At 38.1% G+C, this 27,985-nt stretch overlaps 1 protein-coding gene across 1 annotated transcript in view; it reads left to right on the top strand.

The window, feature by feature from the left end:
* LOC119791601 (delta-like protein C) overlaps window positions 1-27,434 on the top strand; it is a 46,156-nt gene extending 18,722 nt beyond the window's left edge. Inside the window, exons 8-10 of the mRNA XM_038297792.1 lie at window positions 19,675-20,413; window positions 20,609-20,723; window positions 26,386-27,434. Coding sequence (XP_038153720.1) covers window positions 19,675-20,413; window positions 20,609-20,723; window positions 26,386-26,391 — 860 coding nt within the window. The 3' untranslated portion in view covers window positions 26,392-27,434. The remainder of the gene's footprint in view (window positions 1-19,674; window positions 20,414-20,608; window positions 20,724-26,385) is intronic.
* Window positions 27,435-27,985: the final 551 nt, after the last annotated feature.

The following is a 27,985-nucleotide window of genomic DNA, read 5'->3' as shown; positions in this document are numbered from 1 at the left end:
AAGATCTTCAGCCCAGTGTGGTTAAGCTGGTGTGGAGCTGATAGCAGGTAGAGAAACTCAGTCAGTATCAGCCTGATTCTAGACATTTGATGGTGATGATGAAAATTTATAGTATTCTTGCCAAAGTGATCACAGGTTTGGACCAGTTGGAGTCAACATACTTTATCTATTGTGGGTAGGAAGTGGATTTAGAGTTTGAAGGTTCTGAAGTCATAAAGAAGATTTCCTGCTAAGTTTGTCAAAGCTAGATTTTGGACAGATATTGGCGAAACTGGAGTCAGATCCTCTAATCTGCAGCAGTAAAAAAGAACAACAAAAAACCTAAAAAAAAAAACAAAAAAAAACAAAGACAAAGTTATAGATTTGGTTGTGTGAAAACACATCGTGTTGAAGAGGATATGTTACATCAGTAGTGACCCAAAGACTGAGCTCTGAGGGACGCCACTGGTAACGGGTGATGGGACAGAAATATGTAAGATATCTGGGTAATTAGTGAAGTTTTTGTAATGTCAATGGTAAGTATATAACTGATTTGAATGAATCAATCAATTAAGCATACATTTTTTTTTGTCTGTCATAGGTAATTTCTAATAGGATTGTAAAACTGTATATATTCTTTACTTGAGCAATTTTTGCTATATTATATATATTATAGAAAAATGAATTAACGAATGAATGACTGAATTATCCATCAATTTGTTGTATCTGTATCAAGCAATTTCTATAATAGCACTACATTTCTACATAGTCGTTCTGTACTTAGTTATAGCATATTATATATCAGAAGTGAATGAATGAATGGATGAGTGAATGAATGAATGAATGAATGAGTGAATTATTGTTGTAAATACAAGCGAGGATTAGTGAGGCATATTGTGAGTTGAAAGATTTCAGTTATGGATCCAGTGGAAACACAGGGAGAATCATCACAGGAGAGAAGCAGGATGCAGCAGAACCCAGTAAAGAAAAGTGGAGCCTAACAGCTTCTATTCAGGGGAGAGACAGGAGAAAGGTATGCCAACAGGTGAAAGCAATCAGGAGGAGATGATGAGCATAGGACCAAATCTAAGGATAGCATTCATGAAGGAATGAATCAAAGTTATCCTCTTTAGATCTGCCTTTCTGAATATCTAATAAGTGAGAAAAACACTACAGCTCTTTAGTATCTATTTAGGTTGATGGACTGGATGAATCTGAACCTAGATCATGAACCTATTCCAGCTATAAATGCAGAAATAGAAACTCTTGGATAATGGTGAACATTTCCCTCATCATGTTTTTTTTCTTTTGCACTTTTGGTGCTGTTACCTTACAATAGCAAAATCCTGGGTTAGAATGCCAGTCTGGGGTCTTTCTTCCTGCATGGAGGCTGCATGTCGTTGCTTGAGTTCTCTCCAGGTACTCCAGTTTCCTCCCTCTCAGCAGAAACATTTTAGTCGGGTTAGCTGGTCCCCTTAGATGGCCCTGAGTGTGAACCTCCATGCTTGTTTGTGTCCTGTGATGTGTCCAGAATGTACCCCATCCCCTCCTCAATGAACACTGAGATACCCACAAGCTCCCCTTTGACCTAATAGGAGCAAATATGTTAGTTACAGCTGCCTTCTACAGAGTTGTCCACTGTCTGTGAGGTGTTTGTAGTGCCCTATGGGTTTTGTCCCACATTTAAAAACATCAAAGAGGTATTCAGGTCTGCCTGCAAAGCTGTTTGTCTTGATTGCCATGGTCATGATTGCCACATAGTCATGGAAATAGCCAACGATTCAAAGCCCCTCAGACTTCCCTCACCCCTAACCCTCTTCTGGGGGATCCCCAAGACTAGCCAGTATTTTTTTATTTTTTTTTATTGAAATCAGATCATAGAATATATTTTTATTAGGGCTGAACCTTAGATGGGATGTCGTGATAAGTAGATTTGCTTCACATATTGATCACAGAAGGAGTTTCTACTGATCCGTAATAGATTTCACGTTCTGTCTTAACTCTTTATGGTGTAGGTTTCGATGAGGCTTTACATTTACCACAAAACATTTCCTTCATACATCTTAATTTGAATGAAATGGAAATAGCCTCCTAGACGTGAGCCTCATAGACAACACTGTTGTCTATGAATAATTGTGCATTGTAGTGTAATAACCATCATAAAGGTACAAGATTATTATTCATGTTGCAGACGGACGACTCACACCTTCTACATTTGGTCCTTCTTAAACAGACCAGAGTTTGGTTTCCCCCCCCCCCCCCCCCCCTCTTGTTTCAGACCCTTTGTGCAGGTTTGAATAAAGACCAACTGGAGTCTGGACCAAACAGCTGGACTAAGACACTTTTTTTAGGTCGTCTCGGACGCTCTAAAAACGGACTCTGGTGCAGTTTACTTCAGGTATGAATTCAAACCAGCCACAAGCAGAAAGCATGTCTGTTTGGACTCAGAAGGCCACTGCAGTAGTAAATAGCATGGATTCCTTTTTAGCTGCCTGTTATTTAGCTACATTGCTGACAGCAGACTTGTAGGACGTGTTTGTGAAAGACTCCTGGAGCAGTTTTCCTCCATTGCTAATTCTGTGCTCTGTCCTACCAGTCATTTTTGAACAATGCCTGTCTCTTGTGTGGCTTTGCTGTGACCTATAGACCAATTACCAAAAGTACAATTAAAATTAAAGAAATGAAAAATTAAAGAGTACTTTTGGTCCAAACCATCCAAGCTTTTCTGGTGTGAAAACACCCTGAAGTTTGGCAAAAAGTATGATGTCTGAGTAGAGTAGTCAAAAACTCGGAAGCTTGCTAAGACTAAGAAACGCTGTCTTGCTCCCCAACACATTGCAGGGCCATCCTATTATGATAGCATTTGATTGTAGAAAAAGATAAAGCTGCAGGTGATCATAAAGCTAGCTTGGAGCGTCATATTATGCTGTAAAAATCTTTCTATAAAGTAAAAACATTAAGCATGGCAGGTATCGTGCCTCATGCTACTTATGCATCAGAAGATGAACGGAATGGGATTGTAATCATACTTAGTTGTAGAGATGGTTCTCCCTCATTGTGACACCTGGGCTGGATGCTTAAACTTAATCAGAGACTCTCTGGACCAGGCTACGTTTGTCCAACCAGTTCTGGACGATACCTGATGAGTCTCTCATAATAGCAGGCCTCCATTTTTTAAAAACAAGTTGTCCTTTATCTGATTGTTTTTTTTGTTTCAGAGATAGTGAGGACGAAGTTTGAACCTTTGAAATGGAGTTTGGTTCTGCAAATCTAAATTCACATGCAGATTGTAGGTCATCTTTAGTACCACTTGGATACTTGCTAACTCCTCTCTCAAACGTCTACATTTTCTGCCCAATATATGTTCATGTTGTTGCATGAACATATAATCTCGAATTGTCCAGAGTTGAGAGAATGGCGATGTTTTTTTATTTGTTGTCTTCCTCATTCTGTTCAGAGGTGTGTTTCCTGGATCTCCTTTCCCAAAACTCAGTTATGACTTCCCAAGGCTTTAGGAGCTTTCTTCATGTGGTTCTGTTTACTTTCCTTCTGCCTTTGTAAGGACATGTTCAGGTCTGTGTTCCGGTGGATAAGAATCAAACTGAAGGTACTGATCTGTGCTGAACAGTGGAAAAACAGGCAGCTTGTTGTTGTTTCTTCCTATCTGGTGACCCTGATGTTTCTGTCTTTGTGAACTGTAACCTCAGTTTCCTGTTCTTAACTGACAGCAACGGAACCTGGTGTGGTTTACTGCTGCTTCAGCCTACCTGCCTACATGTGGTCCCTTCAGAGGTGGTCTTCTACACACATTGGTTTATGGTTATTGGAGCTAACGTTGCCTTTCTTTCATATGCAACCACCACAGCTCACTGGATATTTTCCCTTGCTCAGACCACTCTCTGTGAACCTGAGATGGTTTTGTCTGTAAAATGCCAGTAGATTAGAAACAGTTTAAACTGCAGGGTGTTTTCTTCACCAAAATTTGCGCTGACATTTGATTGGCTGATTCTCTCCATTCAAAAGGTTGAGTTCACTTTTAAAAAATGTCTGTCGAGCTCCCAGTCTCAGGAGTGGAAATGATCACACAAACTTTCACTTTATTCCAGCAGGTAATGATTAATTTCATATTCAAGACATGTTAGAATATTAAGGAATTTGGTTAATCCCCCCATCAGAAAGCAAAGTTCAAATTTTAACAGCATCAACAAGGATCCTCAGCAAACATTTTTGCTATTCTTATCAAACAAATATGTTTGCATGAAAAGCAAGAAGCTATAGAGAAAGTGCAAAACCTCTTTTTATATCTGCACATCACATGATGATGCAATAAACAACACCGTAGTTCAGACTGCCAGGCGCCTTTGTGAATTTACTGGAGCGTGTCCTTCTTGTGAACAAACAAGAGGGCTCCACCTGCGCGTTCTGCACACAGACAGTGAGGAAAACCGGTGAAAAAGTTGGCGGATGCAGAGAGGGAAGTGGTGGTCAGGTGTGATGAAGACATTTCAGTTTGTGCAGCTTTAATAACAGCTTGCTGGGTGCAGGAGCTGCAGGAAGAGATCTTATCTCACCTGTTTTTTTGTTTGCTTGCTCTAGCTGTTTTTTTTTATTCTTTTGCTGTGAACCTTCAGGGCTGTCTTTTCCTTCAGCAGCTATGACAGCAGCTATGTTGTTGTGCTGCTGAAAGCTGCAGGATCTGGTCAGATAAGGACTGAAGTCTGGAGTCTGAGAAAGGGGCCAGAAAAACCTGCAGACATCTTTGTTTTGGATCCTTGTACCTGATAAGACTCTGTTGGTCTGGCAGCTCAGTGATTGCTCGTTTAACGGCTTGCAGTGTTGCATGTTTTTCTTCACGCTGACAGCTTTCTGTTGGCTCTGCCTGAGGACAAATATCTGCAGCTAAACATCCATTTAACAGAATAATAACATTAGCTGTAAGGATCACCTGCTGCCACTGGCTCTAAAGAGAGAACATCCACATTGGAAGTAGTTCCACCTCAACATCTTTGGTTCGTCAGTGTTCTCCATTAGCTTAATGTTGTGTCTGGGCTAAATCGAGGGATTTTTCAGAAATAATCACAGTCTTAGTTGAGCATTGAGTCCTTAGAACTCTGCCCAAATTCTAGTTGTTCATGAGCGTTAAAGGCAGCCATGGTTTCCTGTGCAGGAGGAGGAGGATGTTAGCCTTCCTCTGTAGTTATTAACCCTTATGTCAACAGAAAGTTAACCTTCTATCCCAGCAACTGGAAGCAGGACGGGTAACTTTATGCGAAACCTCATTAGAAATATCTGTTATTAGATAATGCTAAAATTTCTCAGCTCACAACCAACACCTTAGAAGTGACAGTTGTTAATATCTTGGAATGCATAAGATAAAAGTATTCTTTCATTCAGTAAACTTTTTAATGATTATTTAAATCTGCAAACAGGCATTAAAGTAAAGGATCCTGAACTTATATATTTAATAATATATAATGTTTATGCTGGATGGACTTTTTCTTTAGCAGAAGCTGAAGAGCATTTATTTCCACAGCAGGCTACGGAAAAATTGACAAAATTATCATTAGTCAACATAGATGCTATCCGAATGTTATAGAAACGATTCTTTGCTCAGTGTGAAAACTTTACTTTATTTCTCTGCAAAATCAACATAAACAACTGATTTGATCTCTAAATGATAAACTGTAAAAAACTGATTCCAGAAAATTCCAGAAAAATTATTAAAATCTCTGCAAAATGCTAATGGTTCCTCAAAAGCAAAGATGCTAAAACTTCTATGAATTATTTGTTAAGTTTATAACCACCACTGGTTTATTGAACTAACGTCCTACAACAACCAGCCAGAATTGATCATTGAGGGCCCAGGGCATTCTGGGGGCCTCGATATTCCTATTTGTCCTATTTATATTGTTGAGGGCTGCGAAAAAGTGTTTCCCCCTCTTTGATTTCTGCCATATTTCAATGTTTCAAGAAGAAGCTGCTTCTGTCTCTAGCTGTCTAGCTGGTTAATGGATGCCGTTTGGTTTGAGTTTCACTCCTGCTTAAAAGTCAGACTTTGGTGAAAGAGGTCTGCTCATCTCCATCCTGGTGGATTCTGGGTTTTCAAAAGCTGGTTTTGTGTCTCTGATTGATTCTTCCTGTTCAAAATTACTGTTGCATCAAAATAAGACCAATAAGGCCAAATTTCCTCCAGACATAAAACAAACTGTTTTATCTCTTCGGATTATTTAAATCATCACAATTCCTTCCTGTGCATTGCACAGGTGGGTAGGATCTGTCTGGCCTTTTTCTGGACTCATGCACCTGGTCCAGATCTGGTGGAGAGCATTCAGCAATCCAAAACATTTAACAGACAGAAACAGACATCCCTTATAGACCTGACCTCCTTCATACGTGTCTGTATATCTTCTCTTTAACAACAAAAATAAACTTTTTATCAGGGGAAACTCCTGCTTCCACTTTGCAGCATCTTACCACCCCCCAAAACCTTCACCTCTCTTAAGCAAAGGACCATGTGCTGATAGAAGAGGGGGGGTCATGATGACCTCCCTATCAGATCCTACCAGATGTTCTGGATGGGTAAAAATACCAGCCTGGTTCCTCCACCTATCAGGGAGAGGTGGCCTAGTGGCTAAACAGGGCGACTAGCGAGTCTAAGTCTCCTTATTAAACATTGCTCTCAGTATTGGGTTTTTAATCCAGATTTTTTTTAGTTTAGATATCTGAAATACTTGAGTATGAGTTTTAGGATCAGACTGGAGATGGACAGGAGAGTAATTTGTTTTCAATAGAGTCAGAGAGGGAGCTGTTTTTATTTACATTCTGAGATGTTTTACTTTGGGAATAATCTTCTTCTCTGCATAGTGTTGGGATTTAGAAAATGTGTCACTTTATGAATATTGGTGGGCATTTCTTGCAATGTTTACCATGATCGATTTCTCATCATGGCAAGAATTCTGATTCACCATTTAACAGATAAATTAGAAACTATTTATTAGAGAAAAAAAGGTAAATTGTCAGAATGTTAATTTTCTCTTTTTCTTTATTTTTTTTTCAATCAGGGATTGAAAGATTTGTGGAACATTTATAAATTCAGTCACAATTCTTTTTATGTAATTGGTATCCCACTAAAAAGTTAAATTTTTAGTTGCAGTATTTGGGATTATGGGACTATGATTCCTGTGGCAGGTAGTCGCAGTTATACAATAACATAAGAAAGACTTTTTTGGAGTAATAGTTTTTTGTCATCACTTTTATGGTTATCACAATTGTAACAGAAAATATCGAGAAAACAAACACCTGCTGTTATAGAGGTTTTCTTATAGAAGTTATAGACGTCTTGGTTAGCACTGTAGAGATTGATGGTTCTGGGAGTGATGCATATATCACATCTCACTGTTCTACAGACTTTACTTCCAATATCACAGAAATATTACATAAGAATAACTTAAAAAAATTTAAATAAAAAAGTTTCGGATCTGGAAAGTTTTTCGGACACATTGACATTATTATATTTCGCAAAGCAGCAACTTTCTTATTATCACACGAATCACAATGTGTGTGTGTTTTTTTTTGCTTTGCCTGTTTGTGTCTTCTTTGTCTTTATGTCATAATAAAATCAGATTAATGATCTGAAAGATAGCGATTTGAGCAAAAAAACCCAACAACAAACAAACCAAATCAAAGCAAATCTCTATTCTCAATATTAAAATCTCAACATTTTATGACAGAAGGGAAAGGAATCAGATTTTTTACACTTTAAGCTGAAAATCTATGAGACAGAGCTGGTCTGTATCCATATTCCAGGTTAATAAAAGGGACTCAAACTCTTGGAATGTTTTATGTACTGTATTAAAAAAAATTATTTTGAAAAAAAAATAGAAATATTGATATTTTTATTTCTTAATGGAAAGCTATAAGCATTGGTTTGATAAAATGTGTTTGATGTTGAAACCCTGTTTAATTTTCAGGTACTGGGGTTAGTGACTGGTTTTAGCCTCACAAACCAGGGTGTATTTCTGTCTGAAACAGTGAAGGAACAAGTTAAGTCATGACAATGAGGAGGTCAGGTGTGCCTCCTTAGTTTGTGTAGCTCTGGCAACGGAAATAAAAGCTAGCTGAACTAGCAACATTCTGTAGGAGAGTTTTGGAGCTTTTTGTTAGATTGTAACAGTTATTTCCACAATATTGAAACCTCTAGATGCTTCTGTTTGAAAAAACAGAAGCATCAGAGGAAGAAACAACATGTCTGGTCCCTGTTTTGACTTTAGTGGTGGTTCTGTTAGATTATACTGTTTATACTTCTCACGTAAAAAGCAAAACGTTAGTGTTGTTGACTGATAAAACCACCTAACACAACACTATGTAAAAAACGGATGAATTTCTTATTTTAATTAAGCATTTGCTCTGTAGCATACCTAGCCTGGGGAGAGCAAACTTAAGCTACCATGTGACACTGACCGGTTTTATCTTTTGATATAGCTAGTGTTGCGTTGATGCCATTTTTTTGGCCCCGATACGATACCTGGCTGTGCAGTATCGGCCGATACCGATACCATCTGTTTGAAATTGATGTGTGTGTGTATATATGAAGAACTGCATACTACTTCGAAGGATTGACGGTTCAAGCCCCGGCTCTGACTTTCAGTGTCTTTGTGTCCTTGGGCAAGACACTTCACCTGCATTGTCTACTGATGGTGGTCACAGGGCCCGGTGGTGCCAGTGTACGGCGGCCCCGTTTCTGTCAGTGAGCCCAAGGGCAGCTGTGGCTACAATGTAGCTTGTCACCATCAGTGTGTGAGTGTGTGTGTGAATGGGTGAATGAATGTAGTGTAAAGCGCTTTGGCGAAGTCTCCTGACTTGAAAAAAGGCACTATATAAGTACATGCCATTTACCATTTACCATTTACTTAGATGTAAAACAATTGCCATCATGGCTTTGTCAAGCTGCTGCCTACCTTTGTGAAACAGGAAAATGATTAATACAAAGTGAATCCAGCAGAACTTTTCATTGCCTACCTGGAAAAGGCGACAATAGTTGAATTAACTTTTGGTTCTCAAAATGGTGACAGTGCCCTATTTGTCGGTACTCGCCAATTCCGACACCAACATTTTAGTGCTGGATCGGCTCCCTGCCCAATACTGGTGCAATACTTGTTGTAGTTCTGTAGTAGGAACAATTAGGGAACCGTCCAGCTGCCAGTGGGTCAAGAATAAGGGAAGATCCATAATTATTTGTTAATTTACTAATGTTCTTCTCTAACACGGCATAAGCCAGTTTGAAACATGAACTTCAATTTGAATTCAAAGTATTCACAGTGTTTGCAAAAAGGAGAAACATTTAATACAATTCTTCAAGCTGATTGGGTAAATCACCAGTACCCTACCTTCAGTGTTGAGATTTCAGGCAACAGCAGCAGCAATAGCTAAGATGTTTCACATTTTGATTTGTGTCACGACTAGCAGAGTTAACTGATAAATCAAACTCTAGCCAAATTGGCTGGGAGGAACCCGACATGCAGACATCTTTCCCATTCACAAAGGTTCAAACCACGTCCTCTTACTCATTAGAAAAAAGGGTATTCCAGCTATAACAGACTTCATACCGGAGTCTACAGGTAGTATGACCAGCTATGTTTGTCCTGCTTCGGCTCTGCGTTTCTGGTTAATGCCATACATGTCACCGTATTTTATTGCTTTAAATCATACATTTATTATAGGCTAATGCACCCCTTGGCTTCTGGTAAGATTTATTTTTGGGAGTTTGTGAATTAACAAACCTTGTGACAATTAATCTTGCTTGCAAGGTAATTTGTTTACTCAAGTGAAGAACTGCTGGTGTTGCTGAAGATGTCGTGATAATGCAATGGTCATTAGAGACGTTTAGGTTTAAAAAGAAATGTTTTTGATTGACCTTAAGAAGAGCAGAACACTTTCAGTCAACCAAATATACTTTATTTTATGAACCAGTTCACTGAATCGAGTCCTTTCGAGTTTGTTTTATTGCTGAGATTATGCAGAAAAGACAGAAGCCGATTGAAGGATGGGCTTAAATCAATTAACTGAGGTCAGTTATAAAATGAAGGTGGTTCAAAGATCTTAGATGACTGTTTAAGATAAACATAACAAAAACATTGGCTGCTGTTGATTGCTTTGATTCCAGCTCATAGTGTTTTTACATTTTAAAGAACATTATTTAAATAGGGGTAGCTTTAGCATTTGAAATGTAACTCTATAGCCCATTCAGACGACATTTTATTATGAAGGAGTCAATATTTTCCCCGTAAAAGTCAGTGTCCTTTTTTCCGATCCTTGGACTGGACCAGCAGTGTGAATACAGCCTGAAACATTGGTTGGGTGTTTCTGTTTCCAGCTAAGTTCGATAAACAAAACATTTTTAGCATCCCAGCTCCGATGTTTGTGTTCATTAACCAGCTGTAGATGTGTTCGGAGAAGTGCAGCTCCTCTGGGGTCAGTCTGCGCCAGCTTAAGGTGTTGTTGCTTCATGCAAAATAATCAACTCCCCCATGGAGTCCATCAGGTATCAACCAATCAGATAGCTGCAAGGAGTTGGTGCTTTAAATTCCAGGGAATCATCAGGGTTTCAGTTGCTTCGCTGAGCATAGGATGAAGGTAGCAGAACAAAACTTTACCTTCCAAGCCAAAAGAGCTTTAAGGCTGTTTGATTTTTTTTTCCTTTGACCACCAACCATAACCTGAGCTGAGATGGACTGTTTAAAGATGGTTGAAGAAGTTGAAAACAGACCTGCGGAGACCTGTTTAAACATTCTTTATGATCGACATGATGAACTGTTCTCCGTCATTCTAAGCATCCCTGAGTGTTGGTATGTTTCAGATAAACTGAACAAGTCTTATCAGCAGTTTTCTAAAAGCGCTCACACTGCAGACATGGTTGTTGCAGTATAAGGAAACAAACCTGCTGCGGCAGAACCCGTTCCTCACTTGGTCTTCCCCTTCTGTTTGGTTCCTGTATGGAGCTTGACTTTGAAGCTGTCCGATGATGGAGTCGTCAGTGCCTGCATCATCAATGCCTCATTTCTCCCCATAGATGCTGGCAGCAAAAAAACACACTCCATGTTTGACTGGGATGACCTTATGTATGGTGGCCCCATGAGAGTCGGTGTGTTGCAACTGCTTTTGCTTTACATGGTCATTGAACACCTTCCAAAGCAGGTATCAAGTCTTTCTTGGCTGTAGGAACCAGACACTTTATGCTAAAGTAATGAGTAATAAGAGTGAAAACTCTCAGTACTGTCAGCCAAAACAACAAACTGTGTCCAAACCCCAATGCCAATTTAGCTTCTTCTGCTTTAGAACTTAAACGTTTTTACCTGTGTGCTGGTGGTAACAGATGTGGTGTATCTGCCTTAATTAACAGGTTCTGGATTTATCCCTAATATGTTACAGAGCTTATTCCAGGTCCTTATGATTATACTACAAATAGGGAAACTAACTCAGTCAAATTCCTATTACTGCAGCTATCACCACAGACCCCATGTTGAAAGTTCTGCACAAAACAACCACATGGAAAGTTATGGGAATTTTGTTTTTATTTGGTTCGTTTGTAGTCGGATAATATGTTCAGGTGGTAGTCCAGACTTAATGCCAGACATTAGTCAAGATGTAAGTCCAGGCAATAGTCCAGTCATAAATCCAGACATTAGTCCAGGTATTAGTCTAAATGTAAGTCCAGACATTAGTCCAGCACTAAATCAAGGCATTAGTCTAGACCAGTGTTTTTCAATCCTGGTCCTCAAGGCACACTGGCCTGCATGTTTTAATTGTTTCCCAGCTTTCACACACCTGTTATTAATTGATAGCAGATTATCAGGCTTTGCTGAACTGCAATCATCTGAATCAGGTGTGCTGAACCTCAGAAACATCCAAAACATGCAGAGCAGTGTCCCTTGAGGACCAGGGTTGAAAAACACTGGTCTAGACATTAGTCCAGTCATAAATCCAGACTTTAGTTCAGATGTAAGTGCAAGTGTTAATCCAAAAGTAAGTTCTTACATTAGTCCAGCCATAATTCCAGTCGTTAGTCCAGACATTACTCAAGATGTAGACATATGTCCAGATGTAGGTTGAGGCATTAGTCCAGACATAAATCCAGTAATTAGTCCAAATATACATTAGTGGAAGCATTTTTGAAGATGTTAGTACAAGCATTAGTCCAGAAGTAAGTCCAGAAATTAGTAGAGACCTAAGTCTTGTTTTCATTTGGTACTTTTGAAGTCTAGTATTATGTTCCGGTATTAGTCCAGACTTAATTCCAGTTATTGACTTGTAGTCAATAAAAAAAAAACAAAACATTTTTTTTTACCACACATCCAGTCTTTAGGTGGTATTACTTTGGTAAAAAAGAGCAGGTTACATTTGCTCGAAGCTGATTCCTCACCTCCAATTTTGGCCTTTCTCATATTTGTATTTGTGATATGCACCAGTGTACATGCATCAACTGTTTACACCAGTCAGTGTGGGAACTTCGCCATGCATTTAAACACACAAGCATGTTGAATGATACAATATCTTCGACCATACAGTCAGACGTGTGGTTCTTTAAACTAGACAGGATGTGCACTGTCAAACACACAGCATCCAAAATGAAGCTTGGTTATTCATGAATCATAATTTCCCACTAAAACAACCCTTTCATACTGCTAATAAACAAGAAATAATCTAGTACTGACTAATCTCTGAGCAAAAAGGTTCTCTATAAGGAACAGTAAAATTAGAACCCTCTTACTTTCTTGGCAGACCTGGTTAAAATTAGTGGGGGGAAAAGTTCAGAGATCAGGATCTAAAAAACAATTGTGACAGTTTCCAGATGGTCTTTTAACCACAGAAAAGTTTAGAAAAAGACACATTTCACAATAAGCTAGTCTTTCTTTTAGATGATCTAGTGAAAAAAGGAGGGTTTTAGGGTTAGGGTGTCTTCTATGTGAAAATGTCTCATTTATATGTGTGCAAACAGCGCTCATAGAAAAGTTAAAACCTGTGTAAACTCTCTGCCGTGCCACTAGTCCGTAGAGCGTCGATATATTTTTCCATCTTGCAGGGAAACTTGGATTTTTCTGATGTCAAACTATAGAATCTGTTTTCAAATGGTGTACACAAACTCTAAATGAATAAAAGCTTTCCCATTTTCCACCAAACATTGTGTGCACAGGGCCCTAGGCCAAATAGGGAGAGAGTGAGTTTTTGAGCTATTTTTAGTTATTTTTAGTTTACTTTGGAAACTCCTGATTGTTGCAATCTCTTATTAAAATTTCTTAAAGGTCGAATTAGGATACAATAGGGCAGTTTCTTGCATCAATATGCGTGTGTGTCTCTAAACTGAACAAATTAGAAGCTTGGAAATCTGACATTTTTGTGTATGTTTTATGCTTTTATTGTGAAGGTTTGCTGTAACTTCTGTCTCGGCGTGTCTGCTGTAAAGACATATGCCATAAGATCAGAAAAGATAAGTGAGTCTGGAAATGTTTCACTTTGATAGGATGTGGTGACCCAGCAAAAGCATTGTCAGTGACTTTATTTTTTTCTTTTTTGAGTTGTAAGTTTGTCAAAACCACATGTTTTTACCACATTTACCACAGTGTTTTACCACATTTGTTTTACATCCTTGAACAATATACAACCATCATGGCTCTCTTACACGAACTCAGTGTAGTAGAAAGGTGCTTCCATGTTTGTTGTATTATTACAGTGAGAGGATGACATCATGATGGACCGTCCATTGACCCCTTTAACAGAGCAGGATATTTAGCCTACAGTGCTTTAGGATTTGAATTTAACACACAGCTGATCCAGAACACCTTTTCTAGAAGCATGTTCATCACAGGGGTGAATTGAATTGGGAATTTAAACTGCATCGTGCAGCAAAACATTTCTGAAGGTTTATCAGATGTTACACCTGCAACAAGAAGGTTCTGGGTTCGATTCCTCGCCTGGGGTCTTTCTGCATGCAGTTTGCATGTTCTCCCTGAGCATGCATGGGTCCTCTCCAGGTACTCCTGATTCCTTCCACAGCCCAAACATATGACTGTTAGGTGAATTGGCTTCTCTAAATTTTCATTAGGTGTGAGTGTTTGTGTGCATGGTTGTTTGTCTCTCTGTTGCCCTGCGACAGACTGCGACCTGGTCAGGGTGTAGACTGCCTCTCGCCTGTAGACCGCCGGAGATAGTCACCCCCCTACCGCGTGATGGATGGATGGACGAACAATGATGGAAAAAGAGATATGATGTGTGAAGAAAGATACACTCAGCAACTCATGCTGGGCACATAAAGGATTAGTTTCTTCCATCATTCTGTTTTGTATTTCTCTTTCTCTGCTTGACCTAACATGTGATGCTGTAAGGTGGGCGGGGCCTACTGGCCAACCTCGCCCACACTGGCAACGTTCTTTCTGAATCTTTAACAGTTTATCTACTGAAGGATCATCTAAAGTTCAATGCTAATTCCCGTCATATGCTGTCTGAAGTCCCTTTCCAAAACAATCTGATCTAATCCATAAATACAAATATATAATTAAGATATAGTATAATCATAAAAAAACGATTTACATCATAAATTCACCCGAGACTGCTCCGCTTTCTTTATTGAGTCATTAAATTTGAAGCAATCCCTCCTCCTGAGCAAGCATGTGGTGACTGTAGAAAGAAAAACAAACAAACACAGCAATCGGAATTAAGAGTATTTGTGGTATTAGTGATACAATCTGGGAAAGGAGCTGTTATCCTTCATGTTTGGATGTAATTATACATTAACTTTTTAATGCAAAAATGCCATCCTCAAAAAATAATACCATCCTATTAAGAAGAAAAAAAACTTAGCCGTATCTATGTACACATGGATTTTTCAAATATAGTCACATTATAGTCAGTGGCGCAGTGGGTAGCACTGCTGCATTGCAGAAGGAGTTCCTGGGTTTGATGCCTTGCCTGGGGTCTTTCTGCATGGAGTTTGCATGTTCTCCCTGTGGGTTCTCTCCGGATACTCCGGCTTCCTCTCACAGCCCAAACACATGACTGTTAGGTTAATTAGCTTCTCTTAATTATCATAAGGTGTGAGTGTGTGTGCATGGTTGTGTGTCTCTGTGCTGCCCTGCTACAGACTGGCGAATTGACCAGCCTCTCGCCCATAGACTGCCAGAAATAGGCACCGGGCCAACTGTGAACTTGACAAGGACTAAGCAGGAGAAGATAGATGGATAGGTCAGTGGCGTGCACAGACTTTTTGAACAGCAGGGGGAAAAAGAAAGGCAAGGACAAATATAGCGCGTTCTAACCCGTGTAGAGGGAACTTAAACATGCATTTGGACTCTAGAGGCGAAACTTCAACACACATTTTTCAGCAATTTGGCCAAAAGGAGGGGTGGCCACCCCCACCCTCTCCCTGTGGACATCACTGCATTAGGTTTCACTTTGACTTTAATAAAGGACAGATTATTTTTATGCTGGCCCTGAGAACTTACTTTTCATTTATGTATACATGTATTGTAATGACAGTAAAATGTGCTGCTTCCTGTATTGGCTGCTTCAGCCTGCATATGAGAATGATCAAGATTTATAGATTTCTTTCAATTACTGTGATTCTATTTGAATATAAAAATCTAACTGAGCTGTCTTAATATTGACTGGGTGTTTAATACAGGCAGGCTCCTCAATGTTTCCCTTCAGCTGTCCACAATCCTATACAAACAACTGCAGACCAGTTTTACTGTATAGCGATCATTATGTAGACAAAAATGTGTTTCAATTTTTATAAATATAACAAAGTTTATTTTATTTTATGGAATGGTAAAGAGAGAAAATCCCACAGACCCTGTAATAATGCTAGGCTAGTTGTAGCCAGCAGATAGCTAGCTTATTTTGCTCAACAGGACTCTGTAATGATGCTAGGCTCATTGTAGCCAGCAAATATCTAGCTTATTTTGCTCAACAGGGCTCTGTAATGATGCTAGTCTAGTTGTAGCCAGCAAATAGCTAGCTTATTTTGCTTTTTTTCCCCCTTAATGTTGCTTATTTACACATTTTCTTGTTGATTTTTTGTTTTATTCCTTGTCACTTTCTCAAGAGACACGCCTGTTTCACTAAAGCGCCTGAACAAGCAAACTGTTGGTGATAGACGGGGACCTGATGCGCCAAAGAGCGGCCATTACTTGTAATTACATAGAGTGGGTTATTCTTCTGCCCTTTACTGCTGAGACATCTATGAGAACATAAATAACATTTATTTTAGTGCTGGATTTCTTTATAGTAACACTCCCCCCCCCCATCAGTCATTTATAGCCTTGTTTGTGTTTTAGTCTCATGCCTTGATGCTCCTGGGAGAATCGAGGAATGTAACGTGTCCCCTACTGCTCCCATGAAATTCCACATCCCTTTGAAACAACGACCAGAACAGGACTGATGGTTTTGATGCAGCTAAATGCTATGAAAAACAATTTCTGCATAAATTTAAACCAACCCAGGATATCATGGGGTGGAACATTTAACCATCACTGGCTCCAGGATGTGGTCTGAAGAGATGGGGCTTGTTTTTCCAGATATTTGCAGGCTTTCACAGCAGGAGACAAATAATCAGGTTCAGGCGTCTCCTCTAATATCACAATTTCATGTCTTCATGTATATCTTTAGCTGCGCTGAGCAGTGTCTCCTCTGAGGAGCCTGCTGGACCTCCCATTCCCCTCTGGACTTCATTAGTGTGCTTATCTCCAATCTGCAGTCATTCCCATCTCCTCACCGAGCCGCTCCGAGCTATTGCAGAATAATGGTTACAGTTCTGCTCGGCTTGTGATGTTGCAACGCAGCAGCTGAAACCTCCATATATGGAGCTGCTTTCAGCCTTTTTGACAGCAATTCACAGTAAGAGCACGCTGCCCTAAGGTAAACTCTCACTTAAAGACAAACTTGGTTGTGGAGAATTGCCAAATATGTAGCCCTGTTTCCGAGCTCCACATTAATCTGTAGAATTTTGGTTAAAATGATGATGCAGCTGCAGCTTTTTATTAGTGGTAAACAATCTTGGTGGCCCAAATATCTTCAGAAGATCATCACAAATCTCTGTCCTGTTTATGTTTGATGCCTTGCAGGTGGAGCCAAACCAAATCTCCATGTATTATCTGCAACTAAATTTGTTTGGAACAGGTTTATTGTTGTTGAAATGTTCTAGATGGTCATGCACATGATAGAAAACACCTGCTCAGGTGTTTCTGTTAGGATGGGTGGAATCTGTTGTGTTGTTGCCTCCGCCTCTGGGCAGACAGTGTTTCCTTCCCGTTCTATCTGCTTGACTCTGGATGGATCGTTGTGAATTGCTGTCAGACTCCCTTGAGCCTCTTGGATTTACTCTGGTGTTTTCTCTGCTCTGAAGATACCATTCAGATTTCACAGCTTCAGTCTGATAACAACAGCATTCTCTTAGGGAGACCTCCCCATTGCTGCCATGTCGGACCTGCTGCAGATTAATGCTGCCTTTCTTTCCTGACAGCCAGTCTGATAACTCTGATAAACAGAGGAGCAAAGTCCTCGATGACAGCTGAAGGTTTGACCTTTGAACCCCTTTCCATTTCATGCATTAGTTCCTTCAGGTCTGGATGGATTAGAAACCATCATGTTGTTGACACCTTGCCTCATGCTGCTGGATGTTTTTAGTTATCCCCTCCCAAAGGACATCTGGAACGAAAAAGAATGGGAATCTTCTGCCACAGCATATTGTTTCCAGACCTGCCAGGCCTGTTTGATCTTCTGCAAACAAATAACTGGATAAAGTCTTTAAAGTTTAGCAAATAGAAGGTTTGAAAAATGTAGTACATCAATGTATATATATATTTTTTTTGCAGAATTGATATATATATATATATATATATATATATATATATATATATATATATATATATATATATATATATATATATATATATATATATATATATATATATATATATATATATATATATATATATATATATATATATAAATATATATATACACACACACACACAAAAAAAATTATAGCATTATTGATGCAAAACTATGAAAGAGAAGTTGGGATCTTTACTGTTTTGCTTTTTGAACCATAGTTGTCTCTGTTTCCGCAATAAGCGAATCAAGAAATCTTGACAGGTTAGAAAATATGAATGAAAATTATTTGTGTTTTGTTTCATGGTGAAATCACTTTAAATCCTTTCAGATCTGTTGTCTATTGGAACAAGTTTTCCTGCTTTATAGGAGCTAATAGGAGCTTTATGGATTTTCTATTCTGCTGGTACTGGGGTTATAATTCAGTTTTTTATTGTTAGTTTGATTATTGTAACTTCCTTAAGTTAACCACATATGTGGTATCAACAGAAACTCACACACAACAAGTTTATCAATCGTTATTTCCTGGTTTTTCTGACTGCATTTAGTGATTGGTTGGAGTTACATAAATGAAACTTGATTCTACCAGCTTTGTGTATATGTGTGTTTATAGTTTTGTGTAATTGCTGTTTTCAGCTACAGTTTATTGTTTCATTGAAATTGGGGAAATTAAATTCCTTATGATCTTATTTATTATGTTTCTAATAGGTTTTCACACTGACCGTATGACATGTTGATTCAATATAAAGTATTCAGTGCATAACACTGTAAACCTGTGGTCCTCTAAAGATAATTAAACACACCATCATTTCTGTCTCTACCTACATTTTTGGGGGGATCTAGAGTTTTCTAGAGCTTTTACAGGTTGCTGCTGGAATCCTCCTCCACCCCTTCATGACCACATCATGGAGTCGGTGGAGGTTAGAGGCCGTCTGCTCCTCCACCTACCATTTGAGGACATCCAACAGATGCTCAACAGGGTTTAGATCTTGAGACATATTGTGCCAGTCAAGCATTTTTATCTGCAGTTTCTTTAGCAAGGCATTGGTTGTCTTTAGAAAACGCTGGTACTGGTTGAACTGCAATGGACACCGATTTGTAGCTTAATCTGACTGGACCCTGTCCTCTTAAACATCTGAACGATCTTAGCAACTGTTCAACAGCTCAGTTTCAGGTTGTTGGCAGTCTTCTTACAGTCTCGGCTAGTGGAAAACAAACATTTTTCCCTTTGGGATGTACCCACTTTTGTTGGCTTTGGCTTAGACATTGATGGATTAAATTAGACATCTACTCTACACCAATATACAAGCTGGATGAGGACTTGTTAATATTGTGTCAGAGTGTCAAATATTCAGTGTTAAAATATGAAACGATATATGGTGTTCACAAACATGAGAGATGTGTACACATTACGGTGATATTCTCGTGATCTCTAAAAGCCCAAATCTTGCAAGCCATTTTAACTGAAAAGCGGAAGTCGTCCATTCTCCCTTCTCCCCCTCTTTTTATGATTAATTAAGGGGAATTGCACCAATCCACTATATTCCTTATTTGTTTTTTTAGAATAAAGCTACATGAAGAGGTTTAGCAAGAATGACTCTGTTTCAAGTCTTGGCATGGAGGTAGACACTCCTACCTGTTCTTGTGTTTAGCTGGCCCCTATGAATTGCCCTTAGGTTTTTGAGTCCTTGCTTACCTGGTTGTGTCTCAGTTTTGTCCTTTGATGGGACCTTAGACAAGTTGCTAGAAATGATGAGAGGCCAGTTGAGGTCTGTTTTTTCGGGCTAACCGCTTTTCTCCTCCACTCTGCAGGTGCGCAGTGTCTGGACCTTGGTAACAGACTCATGTGCCGGTGTCGGCCCGGCTTCACCGGTGCTCGTTGCGAGACCAACATCGATGACTGTGCAAGCAACCCCTGCCGCAATGCTGGCACATGCGTGGATGGCATCAACGACTTCACCTGTAGGTGCACTCTGGGCTTCTCGGGCAAGGACTGCTCTGTGCGCACGAGTCCATGCGACGATTTCCCCTGCAGCAATGGGGGCACCTGCTACGCCCACTTCACCGGACCCCTATGCAGGTGTCCTTTAGACTTCATGGGTGAACGCTGTGAGTACTTTCTCAGCTTTCCCACTCAAAGACCCCCTAAAGGCGAAGACTCCAATCCCGCACTGATTGCAGCCATCGCCTTTGGTCTGGTGACTCTGATGCTGCTTATGTGTGCTGGTGTCCACATCCTGCGTCAACTCCACCGTAGCAGGAAGCTAGCAGCCATCTCCAGGTCTGTCAAGAACGACCTTGAGACTGTGAACAACCGCAACACTGTGATCGGTGGGGGTGGGCCCAACAATGGGTGTTTAGTGGGAACTCAATTTTGCAGCTTGAAGGAGAAGGAGGCCTTTCTTCTCCCTGGAGGTCCATATAAAGTGTCCAACAAGGATGCAGCGCTGGCAGAGAAGGGCAGTGACAACGTGTCCATGTATAAAAACAAAATGGCCGACTGTAACCTTGCCAAAGAAGAGCACCGCCTGGAGAAGAACAAGTTTGACCCGTAAGGCTTTGACAGTGTGTTGGTTTGATGGTTATCTTTGTGTTTCCTGTTCTCTCTCAGCTCACTGTTTGTCTTCTGTGAAGGCAAGTAGAAGCATGTTTGTTTCCCTTTGAGTGAAGTATTTCTTCAAGCTTGTTTCTCAAAAGGTGTCAATGCTGCCACTGCTGAACCTAGCCTCTGTTTCTCCCACAACAGTCAGAAACACGACTCCTCCATCATCATCCCACCTCTCAGTTTTGCAAAGGACGGTCTCTATCATCCAGTATTCCTCATCCCTGAGCCTGTGGAGCAGCATGTGTTTGCCACAGAGGTGAGGCACAAAACCAGGAGTTTTATCATGCATTCAGTGGCCAGTCACTCCCAGCTCCCTAATAGAAGCCTCCCAGTTCAGGTGATGGGAGTAATGGGAAATAGCTGGTTCAGAGCAAGTTCAAACCCCACACTGCAAAAAAAATGGAAATCTAAATGAGTCATTTTTGATTTAATTAAGTGCATTTTTTCTTGAATTGAGGAGATAAGTGACATAGTTTGCCAATTTAATATAAGAAAAAAAATGCTTTGTCTTATTTCAAGTGCATATTATCTAATTATCTTTTTTAGGCGGAAAATACTAATTATATCAGCTAAAATTAAGGGTAAATACACTTAATTTAAGAATTGTTAAAACTTATATCTAGATGTTTTTTGCAGTGCAAAGCTCGGTTCCTTATCTTAGTTAGATTACCTCACACTACAAAAATGAATTTCCTAACCAAGTGAAACTGACTTGAATTAAGAATATTGTTCTAAGAAGTTCAGATTTTAGATGTTTTAAGACCCTTTCTTATTAAGATTATTTAACTTATTTTAAGTTATTCTTTGTAGAGCACTCTTTCATAGATATTAAAACGTATCTTAAGTAGATTTGACACAAAATCAAGGTATCTGCATGCATTATATCATGCATGCAGATAAAAAAACCAATGATTAGTAAGGCATTTTGTCTTGCTTTAAGTTTTTAGTCTTAAGGTGTGATCTTCTAGCATTACAACATGTGCAGGTTTCTACCAACATGGCTGCCATTGTCAATCTACTCTTAGCTCTTTAAGGACAAAGTGCAGAACAAAACCTGGCTCCAAAATAAAAACCACACAGATTTCAAAGTGTCGATCATTTCAGTAGCTGATCTTTTATATTGAGTGAAATCGTTCACGTTAGAAGTTTAACAACCTACCACCACAGGTAGTTGTGCTGCTAAGTACTTGCATCACAGGAAAATTTGGTTCATTTTTTTTTTTTTTTTTTTTTACACTATAGAAAAAACGTAACAGAATTGTTTATTATTAAATTTTAATATTGAAGCAAGTAAGGTCTTCTTCAACTAATCCATTTCAATGCATTGATTTTTTAAAAGCATGAAAAACAAACCAAGTGGACAGATCTCCAGCAGATTAGAGAAATGGATCAAGTAAAAAGTGCAGAAATATGGTCATGTTAAAGTTAGTTCAGTATGTTCACAGCTCGGGCAGATGTCAGCTGGTTTCGCTACTGTTTGCCGGATGTTTGCAGTCAGACGGTTCAAAGAAAGTGAGGGTCTCCTATAATGTTCAGAGTATTTGTTCCTGCAGAGATCCTGGAAAGAGGGAAGGGAATCTCCAGCAACCTTTTCAGCTCCTCTCACCATCATCCGCAGGGCTGAAAGGAAGCAGGCATCAAATTGTCTCATCTTGCTTTTTAAAATTAAAATACTACGATTCGATGCCTTCTATTGGAGTTGACAAGTGGCACAATTCAATAAATAAATAACTTATTAAATAATTATTTAAATGTTTTATTTTTATTTATTAAAACTGGAGGTAAATACAGAATGCATTTCATAAATATATAATTAATTATATTGGCCTTAGTTAAATATATAGATTTAACAGATATAGTGAATATAATTACTTTGTGATTTGATAAATTATTTCATGTTCTCAGGCTGAGGCACACCATGAATTGATTCAAGCTGTGACAGTTTACGTTAATCCGTGGTGTGCTTCATTAGTTTATTAAATCATCAAATAATTACATTTACTTCATAAAATAAAGTAACTGTATTTAACCGAGGTCCATAGGATTACTTTTTTATTTTTTGAATCAATTCTGTATTTATGTCCAGTTTTATAATAGTAATGATTTATAAAAACATTTTTTCATAAGGTATTTAACTATTAAATTGTGGCACTCGTCACCTTCCATAGACTTCAGGTGAAATCTTGAACTCTGAACCCTCATTCCCACATATATTCAAGGCCTTGGAAATCCTGTTCATTTAGATGGCATACTTTGGATGCATGTGGAAAGCAGATGTTGTCTTCTTCTGGCCCCTGCATTAGTGTTGGTCCCTTCCAACTTTAATTATATTCCAATTTGTCTGCATTAAAGCCTTCTAGGTATTTAAAGGGAATAAAGTTGTACTTTGTTTTTTAACCTGAATGTGTTGTTTCAGCTGAGAGCAATCATGTTACCTTTTAAACTCCAAACTCTTAGTCCATAAAAACAATACTCCTACGAGCCACAAGCAGTGACAAGTTTTGTTGAACCTCCCTGCTGCAAAATCTGCAGCATGAACTTTAATTTATTAAATGAAAGTTTGCAAATTTGCAAACCGGGAGAAAAATTTGTCAGAATGCAGAAGTTTGGAGAGCTAATAAACCAGCAAATTACAGATGCACTTTAGTCAACCTATAATGAGTCACAGACTTTAGGAAAAAAATAAAAAATCCCATCTGGAAAGTGTCTTATATTTGCACATCTTGAGTTTAATTATTAAATAACAAAAAGGTTGATTTTTGTCTCATCCAGTATTAGATACTGGATATTTTCAAATACTTTTTTTTCTAACTTGAGATTTAAAAACCATCTATTTTCATTTTATTATAATGAACTTTCCTTATCACACATTCAAAAAGTAAATCCTTTTTTCATTTCTATTTTCTTGCATTTTCAGTCTTTTCAAAAAGGCTTTTCAAATTGGATTTCTAATTCTGTGATTTTAATTTCTATTTTGACAGCTCCTGGTCCTCGTACTTTGCAACAGAAATGCTCACTCCTTTCTATTTATTTGCCTTAAAGAGTTTAGAGATCTATAATTGTCATAAATATATATTAAAAAGTAAATGTTGTTTTTGTAAGGAATTACAAACAATTCGTTTTAATCATAAAACTGTCTAATGAACAGTTCACGACTTATCAACCAAATTTGGTACTAACCTCCTGTTTTTAAGTGAGGCATAGCTAGAAGGCTTTTTAGTTGTTGGAAATGGCTTTAAATGTCTTCTTACTTACGAAGAAATGGATGAATACAAAAAAGAGTATGTTGGTCTAGTATGTTCATTAAAATGAACAAATACGACCTTTAGTGACTATATTCATACTTTGAGCCTTTACAAAATGACATTGTTTTGTTGCTTTTCATATATTACTTTGATCTCGTTTATGAAGAAGTCTTAAAATGAATCTAGAAGTCATTAATGTTACTGGAAAGTATCTCAAGCTCATGAGAACATTTTTTTTTTTCTTTTAACATCCCTTTAAGGGCAAAAAGCAACAATTGTTGCCCTTTTATCATGTTTGTAATGAGTTTCCACTGATAAACCGAGCCAACACAAGAGACAAGGTGTCCATAAAGGTTAGATAAAGAGCTTCTAATGTGGGTATACTATATTGATTTTATGCTGTTTAAGGCAGATTAAGAGTGATGAATAATAAAATTGACAGCGGGTTAATTTGCTGCTAAGGTTCAAGGTTCGGCGTCACATTATTGATTTTAGATTTTTCATACAAACACCTTAACCAAAACCCTTCAAATAGATATAATATGTGTGTGTTTATATCTATGTATATGTATTTGTTACTGAGTGGGGACAATTTTCTGAGTGTTTAGGACTAAGATGGGAAGTGAGTTTAGGTTAGGTTTAGGGTTAGGAATGTGTTAGTAATGGTTAGGCCATAGAAGTAAATGCAATATGAATGGAGGTTAATGAAAAGTCCCCACAAGGATAGTGTGACACAACCTGTGTGTTTGTGTGGAGGATCAGTATGCTGGGCTGGTTTATAGCATGTCTTTATCTAACAGACCTTTTATAGGTGGTTAAAACAGCATGATTATGTTATCGAAGTCTTTAGACATTGCAGGTAAGTCTTTAACTTTCACTTTTTAGTTCCAAAGATGCCCGCCTCTTTTTTCCTTCCTGGATCCTTACGTGCAATAGATGGCTGGCCACGATGTGCTCGCAGTGACTCTGTGTTTCTTTTCCACTTCACCAGTATCCACATTTTTTTTCCTAAATGGACACTACCCTAGGAGTTAGTTTGGATAAAGGACTTTGTGTGGGTGGATTTATCAAGGATAAGGAATTGTCTAAAAAAGTAAATATAGATATATGCTCATTTGACTTTGGATGCTGCTGATTTGACAATAATCAGCATACTTATTATTGTTTTATAACTGCAATTACCAATTGATTGGGAGTTTGTGACTCAAACCTGACAGGCAGTTAACCTGAGCTTTGGTGCCACAATAACAGAAGGTCTGCTTCAAAGTTCACTTTGGTTCTGTAATGTTCTTTGAAAGCATAAACCTTTCAAACATCCCTGGTATACAATCAGGCCCATAACACTACCCATCCATACTAGTAATATCATATGTGTGTCATGAAATCTGCACAACTTCTTTGGTTATATCGTGGCTTTTTAGACATTATTCCAAAACCCCAGGAAGCTAATCTACTCCTGACCCAATGGTCCACAGTCTAAAAAGCTTTAAACTGACAATATAGCATGAAAACCTTCCCTATTTCACCACATTTATAGGAAATGACCTGAATCTAACAGAAATCTTTCCTATGGGGTCATTTTGACTAATATGAATAACTCTAAATATGCTAATATATCCTAATACCCATAACGGGATAAATGAGAGCCTCTGTCCAGTTATTTAAACTAGGACTTCACAGTAAACATACACAGTAAATTCACAGTAAATATGGAGTGTTGAAGTATATTGACTCTTTTAGAGTTATTACAACTACAATTAGAGTAAGATAAACACTATGTAAAGACTTAATTTAACACTAATTCAGAGTTGGACATAACCCACTCGGATTGGTGTTAAATTGAACTCTTAAAGTGTTACTTTAACACTGCAAAATTTATTGTGTAGCATTGTTATTTTTATCATCTTCCACAACATTTGTAACAGTAAACTTGTGTAAAATGAACAACTTTGCCACCTGTTATTTATTTGTAGTGAAAATGTTAGCAAATAAATGAAATAATTCGAGCTCAGAAAAAGCTTTGGTTCTTGTAGATTCAATTTGGCTTCCTAATGTTTGAGATCGCTGCGTCGTTTAGAAGACCAAACTGTCTTCACATTAAAAGCATGTAGATTTAGGCTTGAGATGAAGACTTTGGATCTAGTTTTTTTTTCTTTTTTTTATTCTATATGGTGTATGCAAAGCTTTAGTTGCCAGGAAAGATATATAAAATAATTAAATAAACTTGTAAACACAGCTCCTGTTTTTTAGCTGTTATAGTATGTTGCATCCAATTGTTTTACACGGAGGAAAAGTTTTTAAATACGTATTATGTTATTATGGTAATAACAAAGGTTATTACCAAATGGTAATAACTTTTGTGTGTTGTTTGTATTTGTCATAATGGGAACATACAAATTATCCCCAAAAAGAGTTTCCTGCTGTTGTAAATCTGGTCTATTTCTTTTCCTTGGGTCAGGTTTCAGAGGAGTCCTGTAAGTTTTAGCTCTTTTTTTTTTTTTACTTTTTATTTTTTAAACAAAAAAAAAAAATTTTTAAAGCATTTATAATTTTTTTGTTGGCACAGGTTGTGTTCCAGAAACCCAAAATAATGTTTGAATTTAGAATAAATGAGAATCAAGAAGTAATCCTATACGCTGATGACTAACTGCTGTTTCTGTGTCTTGTTCTCAGGTATAACTTTGAGTTTTCAGACCACCAGCGGAGGGGCTTTCACGCTGGAGGGCCTGAAACTGTTCTGTCACGGACAGAAAAACCAGAGGATCTATTCTACACAAAAGTTTCTATTTAATATTTATTGCTGCTACTCAATGGAAACAAACAAACACCACAAAGACTGTTATTTTGCCTCGATAGTGACAATGTTCGGATGACAATGAGAGAGAAGAAGAAAAGCTGAATGTTCCGCGTCATTTGCACTATTTATCTTTTTTTTTAATATATATATACTTTATAAATCCTAATTTAACTTTCTTCACTTTCTTGAGAATGAACGAAGAGATGAATTGTTCTTCGATCTGAAAAGTCCTGTTTGACAAGAACAATCAATCAATCACTTCACCTGCCTGATGTTGCAGGAACTGAAACTGTGTTGGAACAATCGGGACTTTATAACAAGTCCCAAATCTATATATATATGTTATTTTCAGAAGACTTCACTTTGTTCCTATCTTCTGGATTCGGTTATCTTGCATTGGAAACATTGAGCTCATAATCCGCGTCCAAACAGAGGTGCCTTGTTAAGAAAAGCAGCTAAAGGATGTCAAATAGTGGAATTAAACTGGATCTGACTGACTTCTATCAGGTCGGTCTTTTCTTTCCTGCCTGCTAATCCCATCGAGACATGAAAGCTTCGACCTTGAAATTATTCTGGTCTCCTTCCTGCTACTTTTTCAGCTTATCTAGACTTTATAGTCTGAACTCAAAAAAAATAATCTAAGAATATGTTGACAATGTGATAAAAAGTTCCGTCAAGAATACATTGCTCCGTTTTTCTTCCAGTGGACATTCCAGTTTTTCTAGCTAACTTGCCATTATGCTGCTTTTATATGTTTACCTGCTACAGTAAGAGCATTAGACCGTGAACATGTTTCAGTGCAAACAGCTGTGGGGATTTTATGTCTTCAGTGTGCCAGTTAAGGACTCAACAGGGGTCTTTTTATTATGCCTTTTTAAATACTCCATTTGAAACCAAAAAGATGCCTTTTTAATGTGCAGTCATGTGCTAATTTAAAAAAAAGAAAACAATGCAATGTGTACATATCAACCAGACGACAGTTTTCCTATTTAATTTTTTTGCTGTTGTAAATAATTCTGTATTTAAGAGAATTGTATATGTTCTTGTCAGAATCAAGAAATATATATTTTTCATAAATGAATCTGAGTATATTTTCTTTTTGTGTTTGGCTTCAAAGCAGTATGTTCCTCTTAAGGTCTAAAAATTAACTTAATTTAGCCAAGTGGCATTATAAACAAGAGGATTTTAATTTTTCTGGAACTTCTGGATCAAGATGAATCCCTTCCTCCATCGTTCAATTGACAATATTTTGATAAGAAGCTGGTTTTCTCCCCTTTAGAGGAGTTTTTAGCAGCTTTGTTTCCTTATGGTTCAGGATTTCTTCCTCCATGCATCTGGAGGGAGAAATCCGGGACCAATGCTGAGCATTCTCTCTGATCCTTGTGATGTGATCAATGTGAGCACCTCTAAGCTTTTGGATAAAACAGGTCTATCTGGTTATTTTAGTATTAATGTCCAGGTTTTTACAAGTTCCAT

Source organism: Cyprinodon tularosa, unplaced genomic scaffold (genome assembly GCF_016077235.1).
Source record: "Cyprinodon tularosa strain WSP-4 unplaced genomic scaffold, ASM1607723v1 ctg397, whole genome shotgun sequence".
In the NCBI taxonomy this organism is placed as follows: Eukaryota; Metazoa; Chordata; class Actinopteri; order Cyprinodontiformes; family Cyprinodontidae; genus Cyprinodon; species Cyprinodon tularosa.
The sequence above is the reverse complement of the archived record's forward strand: the minus strand, read 5'-3'. Positions and strand labels throughout refer to the sequence as shown.